General features: G+C 36.3%; 1 protein-coding gene across 2 annotated transcripts in view; it reads left to right on the top strand.

Annotated features, from left to right (window-relative positions):
• Positions 1-7,766, top strand: part of LOC107104876 (N-acylneuraminate cytidylyltransferase-like) — a 17,360-nt gene that overhangs the window by 4,657 nt on the left and 4,937 nt on the right. Inside the window, exons 2-5 of one of the 2 annotated variants that reach the window (XM_015404994.1) lie at positions 1,116-1,173; positions 1,478-1,699; positions 3,557-3,699; positions 3,798-3,953. In XM_015404994.1, coding sequence (XP_015260480.1) covers positions 1,488-1,699; positions 3,557-3,699; positions 3,798-3,953 — 511 coding nt within the window. In that variant the 5' untranslated portion in view covers positions 1,116-1,173; positions 1,478-1,487. Of the gene's footprint in view, positions 1-1,115; positions 1,174-1,394; positions 1,700-3,556; positions 3,700-3,797; positions 3,954-7,766 lie in introns of those variants that run through there. The other variant, XM_015404993.1, reaches the window with a different exon arrangement.

Here is a 7,766-nt window from a genome sequence, read left to right as displayed (position 1 = left end):
CGGTTTGTAGCTATTGCCCCATGTACAATCCTCCACTGGAGGTCACCCACTCGTTTTTAATCGGGGGTTTGTACAGGGATCGCCAACAGCCTCTCGGGGTAGAGCCGGTGCCAAAAAACTCAGTCCACCTCGACACCCTCACATCTGCCAGAGAACGTATGTTCAGAACCTTCACACAGCTAGTGTACAAGGCCTTCTTCCCCAAGCCTTTAAAATGTCCTAGTGGTGAAACTTGGAAGGACAACAGTTTTTCTGGGTCGTTACGCCATTGATCCACTGCAGGAGAGAGACTAATTGAGGGAAATACATATTCATACTCATCATCCCATTGGTTAAAACCAGTATTATCAGCAGCAAATGCTCTGACATGGTCTGGTAGAGAAGCACAGGCTTCCACTAAAGAAAGAAAGTTGGTTTAAGGTCAGAGTTCAAGCATGACTTCTTAGACTTCTTAGATTAGGATCAGTTTTTCCTCTCCTGCAGGTTGGGGGAATCTAAAACTGTCTTAAGATATATGATAATAATAATACTATTAATACAATTAAACTTTATTGATCTCACATTGGAGAAATTTACCTCTACATTTATCCCATCCCCTTTGGGGAGCAGTGGTCTGCCATCATGGAGCGCCCAGGTAACAGTCTTTGGGTTTCGAACTCAGAACCTCAAAATGAACACCTCTAAAAATGTTAAATGTTTAATGCCTCAGAGCTTAAGCTAAAGAACATGTTGCTAATCAAGATTTGAAAGGCATTGTTTTGTTATTGTTGAATATCCTGCCCTCTGGCTCCTTTACACCTGCTCTCAAATAGAATTTGAGTTATTTGCTGATTTCTTTATGCCCCTCAGGTAGTTTTAAACGCACAGCAAGAACGCATATTTCTCGCCTTGATTGACAACAAATTGTATTGGAGTAAAGTAGTTAAAGGAGAAAGATCGATGCAATGATTGTGTTGAGAGGAAATCTGTTCTCTACATCATAAAAGGCATCATAAACTATTTTTTAGTGAAACAATTTTTCCCAAGGGAATGCTATTTTGACTTGAACACCACAATTTTTAAGTCTTTCCTGAAAGTGAAAAATTCACACTGATTTTTTGTTTTGTTTTTTGCAGCTTCATAGCTGAACTACTGTGTCCAAGCAGTGATTGCAAACAAGGGGTCAAATAGTGGGTAAGTGCGTAAATAGATGTCTTATCAGGGTGAGATTATGCACTTGGCAACATTTCAGAAGCAGCTCTGTGCAAACCTGTTTATAGAAGGAAGTTAGGGCTGGCTTAATGCATGTGGTGACTGTCAGTGTATTGTACTAAGGGGTGGGTCAGTCCATCACACTGGATGCACCGGTTTAATGACACGTATTATCCTTCCGTGTTTAACAAGCCCCGCAGCTGCCTCTCTGGTCCCTTAAGGCATTTTCAAAGGTGACTGTGCACCACTGAGAGCTGATCCAGGACCCATTTCTGTTTAATCACAGTGAGCTCCTAATGGCTGCAAGAAATCTAGGACCCCGCGAGAAAAACGGTCAGCAGGATCATGGGAGCAGATCCAAAAAGGCTGAGGGGAGACATTTGGCCGCTCTGGTCCTGGCTAGAGGGGGAAGCAAAGGGATCCCACTAAAGAACATCAAGATGCTGGCTGGGGTCCCGCTTCTTGGATGGGTGCTGAGAGCGGCTATTGACTCAGAGATGTTTGACAGGTAATACAATACTATATATGCTGCTTTAAAATAATAAAACATTTAAAAACATACAAAGATCAAACTAATTTATTTTACTTAAATTACTGCCTGACCTATAAAGTACAGATTGCATTACTCTGCCAGTCATCATTCCTTAAATTAGGACAGAAAATGGCACCATGATGTTAAATGTATTCAGCTGAGGGGATATGGACAGGGGCGGAGCTAGATGGGGGGGCAATCATTGGCCACTCCTGTGGCCACATCTACCATTTTTTCCCCTTTAATACAGATGATGGCAGCAGTAATACTCTAAAGTGGAATATTCAAAACAATAAAATTTTTCACACATTAACATTTACTTGACAAGAAAAACATTGTTGTTAATTATCCACATCAATGTACTAAAATTAAAGATGATAAGCACAGAATTCCGGCTCTTTTCAGAAATAGATTTTGTGTTATATGGGGTAAAGAGAAAATGATGTGTCTCTGCAAACTATCAAGGAGTCTTCAGTGAAATCATAGTTAACTATTATAGTAAAAGCGTATTAAATAATCAATTTATGCAGATATTACTTGTAAATGTCAATTTTATGCATAATGATTATTGATAAAAGTAGAAAAGTAATGATAATGGAAAAGATGTTCACCCCAGAAGTCTAACCTGAAAGAATTGTTTCCACTATACCTTTTATCTGGAAAGCACGGATGTTTAAATATATGCATCTATTTTTTTTTAGAAAAAGGCTGTAGGAAAGTATAGTTAGCCTTTATTTAGCTAATATGGATGTTTTGCTTGTTATTTTTCCTGTTGGATCAGAGTAGATTGACCCTGAGGTTCTGCCGCCTATCCATTTTCAGCCACCCCTCAGTGTACATTGGTTAATGCCTGGCCACCCTTATAAAAATTTTCTAGCTACGCCTCTGGATATAGAACGAAGAGATATAAAGAAACAAATCTTTCAAATTGATTATTTTTCGCATGAGGAGATGTGAAAAATATCTAAATGCATTAAAATCCTGGTTTTACTTTAAATGACCCTGATTGAAAAAGCTGCCTTATATTTAGGTTTTTATGAATTTCATAAACTGTTGCTCATATTATAGTTGTTGTTTGAGGGCTGTAACAGCTTTTTGCATTATAAAATCAAACTTTATGTCTGACATTCATGCCATTGTGTTGATTCTGTTGTTTACTGCTGACTTCAATTCCTGATTCAAACAGAATGCCCTTACTTAACTAATGTTGACCAAGAACAACCTGAACCAGATTCCTGACTGAGGGATTTGTCTTCAAACCATGACACACCCTTAACCGTGTTTCTCAGTTGCTAGGAGTTATTGCATAAAAAGTCAACCCTCATTTTCACATGATTTTCTAATTTAAAAAAAAATGAAATTGTTTGAAACATCTACTCCCCAAGCTTCTAATGATAGAAACAAATAAGACAATTTAAATAAACAAGCAACAGATCAAAACAAATATCTAAGTTTAGATAAATAATTTAAGATTCTAACCTGATGTTCAAATGTTTCCACAGTTTTTTCCTACTATATAATTACAACGAAACACACAAAAAAATGTATTTATTCATTGATATGTACAGATTAAGCTATTCATACACCCAGCAGACTGACTGTCTGTCTATCACAATTTTTCCCAATAATGAATGAAATGATCCTTTAAAAAAATGCTATTTGTATCGATTCATGGTATCTTGGTCAAGATTATTATTTCTTTGGCATTTGGATATCATGATATTGATGATATTAATATCATTAATACAGAGAGAAAAAGAAAGTAACTCTACATTTAAGAAAAGAATCATGTTGATAGCAGAATTGAGCGGGTATTCTATTTTATTTTCCCAGTGTCTGGGTATCAACAGATCATGATGAAATTGAAAAAGTGGCCAAATCCTGGGGTGCCAAAGTCCACCGCAGAAGTCCTGAGGTCTCCAGAGATTGCTCTTCATCGGTGGAAACCATCCAGGAATTCCTCAGGAACAACACAGGCATGAAAGCTACTCCAGAACATCAATGTGACTGAAGCATCACAACATTACCAGGCTATGAGCCAACCTGTAATATGGGAAACACTTTGTGTTTACAGAGGTAGATGTGGTCTGTCACATCCAGTGCACATCTCCCTGCCTCCACCCGTCCCACTTACAGCAGGCCTTAAAGAAGATCATAGAGGACGGCTATGACTCCGTCTTCTCAGTGGTCCGGAGACACCAGTTCCGCTGGAAGGAGGTCAAAGAGGGAAGTAAGTCTTCCTTTCTCTCTCCTGTTTATCTAGAAGTGTGGATGCTCTGAGCAGAGACTGTGGATTTTGGGTATTTGGCCAAAGTCCTGAATCGATTCGATTTTGATTCATACAGTTCTAAATCGATTAATTGCGATTCGATCTGTTTTTACAATAATGAAAGTGGTTCAACTGTGTTTCAAAATACTATATGTATTTTGTTTTTTCTTGTCACATTAAACACAAGGTGCAAACTTGTAAATCAGACAGTTTAAACATTAGATGTAAACAAAACCGTCTCAAAAGTGCAAACTTGTTTGTTAAAAGTGAAAAAGTGAATCCTCACTCCAGCAAGCAGACGTGACACAGCAGACATGCATGAGCTGCATTATCTCCTAAGCACAAACCATACAGTATTTGCAGCGTTGTCATAACAACTACAGGGTGTTTTCTGGTCAGCCCCCATTTGTTAATGTCTTCAGTCAACCTATTGGGTATATTTGCAGCTGGCTTGAAGTCATCTTGAGTGCATCTTTCCTGCTTATTTGAATGTGAACGTCATGTGGGTCACTATGAAATTAACCAATCTCATTCCCTTAACATCGATTTTGCTAATTTGTAAAGGTATCGATTCAAAATTGATTAAATTGATTTTTTACCCAGCCCTAAATATTATTATAAAACTGATATTTATGGTTATATAATAAATTAAATGATATAATACCTGCATAAACTGAAACTCAGGATCATAAAATAGGTTGTTAATGTCAGCTCAGTTTCACTTTTCAGCAACACCAATACATTAATAAACTACCAACACATCTGGTGCTAAAACAAATATTTTGTACCCCTTGTTCAAAAGTATCTGTGTCATTCTCATTAATAACCTTCCTTTTATCTATAACTTTACTCTGACAATGTTTGCTAACTAAGAAAAGCTGGATCTGTGGTGGACAGATCCAGAAACATGGAAATAGGAAGTATTGCCCCTCCTCATTCCTGTAGGGTGGATCACGCTAGCTGTTGAGAGTAGTGATACCAGTTTGTTCACTCTTGCACCTTTGAATTATACTGTATATTAATCCTTAACTGTCATAACTGCAAGCACAGAAAGGTTCCTGTTGTCATTAAACAGAAAATTCAGGTTTAACAACTATTTTGATACAGAGATTATGATTTAGAATGCAACAAGATGACAAGCAGACTGTTTTTAAAGGTGCATAATGGGCACATGCAAACACAATAACGTACAAGTAGTTGCAAAGTGCAACAACAACCAAAATAAAATACAAAAATACTGACCATGGTGCAAAGCACATTATGAAACTGACAGTGAGTTTTTTGTGATATAAACTAAGATATTGTCAGGCAGTCTATGTACTGCTTTTGGTCGTTTAACAATTAAAATTTATAAATGATTTGTGCACACTTGAAAAAATCAAAATCTACATGAATCATTTTTTCTTAAAATAAGTGCATTTTTTCTTGAATTTAGGGGGTAAGTGAGACACTTTGCCAATGGAACAAGACAATTTACATTTAAAATAAGAAAACACAGTTGTATTGTCTTATTTCAAGTGCATGTTATCTAATTATCTTATTTTAAGAGTAAATATCCTCATCCCATTGGCAATTAATCTTATTTACCTACTCAAATTAAGGGTATAAACATTTAATTTAAGACATTTTGACTTATTTCTAGATGTTTTTTGCAGTGCAGGGGAAAATCTGCACTGTAAAAACGATCTAGTAATAAGTACAAATTTCTTAAATTAAGTGTTTTTACCCTTACTTTGAGCAGGTAAATAAGATATGTTGCCCATTCAATGAGTATTTTTACTCTTAAAATAAGTTAATTAAATAACATGCACTCGAAATAAGACAATACAACTGTGTTTTCTTATTTTAAATGTAAATTGTCTTGTTCCATTGGCAAAAAATCTCTTTTACCTCCTCAATCCACAAACAAATGTACATATTTTAAGAAAAAATGACTTATCTAGATTTTGGTTTTTTCCAGTGTGTCTGACAGGTTAGAAAAATGTTAGAAGAATGTGTGTAAGGTGGGTGTTGTCGTTGTTCTGGAGCGTCCTGTACCAAAAAGCAATGCAGGAGCTGCACTTATGAACTCTGTAATGAAATAATGAAAGGCATGGCAAAAATTCTTAAACATCTCACAGTGGGAGAGAGAGTGGGAAGATATTTAGGTGTGTTAACAGTATAGCAATAATGCATACAGTTTAGTTTTTTCTCTACAAAACTAAAAAAAATATTCTAAGACTATAGAATAAAAAAACTGAAATCCTAAATAAATATGGAATACAAAGTTAGAATCATCTAAGCAGTAGAAGAAAATTCCACAAATAAAAAAAAACGCTGTACTGTGGGATAACCAAATTTTCAGATTTAAACTTTGTAATTGGGACACTGGAAATCCACAAAATAAGCTTTTCTGGTTGTGCTTGGAAAAAACAAAAAACAGCTACTGACCATTCACAAATAAAAGGGTATAAGTGATGTCATTTTAATTTGACTTCTGCAGCTCCATCTCACAAAAAAGCCTGTGGAAAATGTCCTTGGACCACAAGCAATTACAGATTCTCTGTTTACTAACAGGAGATCTCTCATCATTATTGCAAATATTACTTTTGTGTTTAGAAAGTTCATATAAAAGGGACACAATTTCTGGAAAAAATCCTAATTAAAGAAGGCAATAAGAGGACCTTTAAAAGAACATCTGCTCTAGAAGTTCACACAACTGTAATTCAGGGAAAAAGAGCAGTAGATGGGTGCAATGTTCTAAACAAACAGCCAAAAAAACAGGATAGCCAGTATTAAGTTTCATCACCAATGTAATAAGGGCAAGACGTGGAAATATTTTAGTCACATGGAGTCTGCAGCTCATTACACATCAGTAGCAATCAATGTAAAATAGGAAACTTTTTGTCAGTATCAGGATGTAGGAAGAAGGAAGACATTACCTTAAATTACAACACTGCACTGAGCACTGCTAAGGATAATTTACTACCTGGGAGTTAAGACAAAACAGAGGGAGGGATAGCAGTGTGCTCTGACTAAGAAATCTCCCAGATTCATGGTCCACTCACTGGCAGAGAGGAACCCTCTTAAAGCTTTCGCTTATAGCAGGGTAACTAGAGAAAATGTACCAATCTTAAATTAAATATCTCCTGTAACAGTGGGGGGGAATTCAGTCTCCTATATGGAGTTTTACTTCCTCATAATATTTTTTCAGTAACAAACGTAGGGATCAGCTGTAGCAATAGTTACTAATGTTATCCATATTTTTTTTTTTTTATAAAAGTATCTTGTTTACTGGAAATGGAACCAAGTTAAAATCCTCGGGCTAAGGACTGCAGCTCAAAAAAAAAAAAAAAAAAAAACTAAGGGAGACGAAACTAGGAAAAAAAAATGTTGCTTAAAAACACAAAGAGAAACATTTCCTGCTGCTGACAAAACAAGAGCTGACAAGAGAGAGATTAACCTTGCATTCCTTAAGATTAGATCTCTAATTTATTCTGTTAAAAATGGGTAGTGAGACAATAGTACCTAGTTCATTGAGATGATTCCTTTATTAAAGACATAAGGGGGCAAGGGAAGAACTCAGTAAAAATCTGCGGTTGAAAGAGGTGCAAACATGATTCCTTTAGACCAGGGGTCTTTCACGTTTTCCAGGCCAAGGACCCCCAGACTGATGACGACATGGAGCGGGGACTCCCTAATTATATATAGTGTGAAATTGTGTTATATCAAACTTGTCCTATAGTCACTGTATTACAGATGGAGTCATGTAAGGAAAGTAATTCCTCCCTGGGA

This window comes from Cyprinodon variegatus, unplaced genomic scaffold (genome assembly GCF_000732505.1).
Source record: "Cyprinodon variegatus isolate N-32 unplaced genomic scaffold, C_variegatus-1.0 Scaffold1932, whole genome shotgun sequence".
Classification (NCBI taxonomy): Eukaryota; Metazoa; Chordata; class Actinopteri; order Cyprinodontiformes; family Cyprinodontidae; genus Cyprinodon; species Cyprinodon variegatus.
This window is presented reverse-complemented; position numbering and strand designations above follow the sequence as displayed.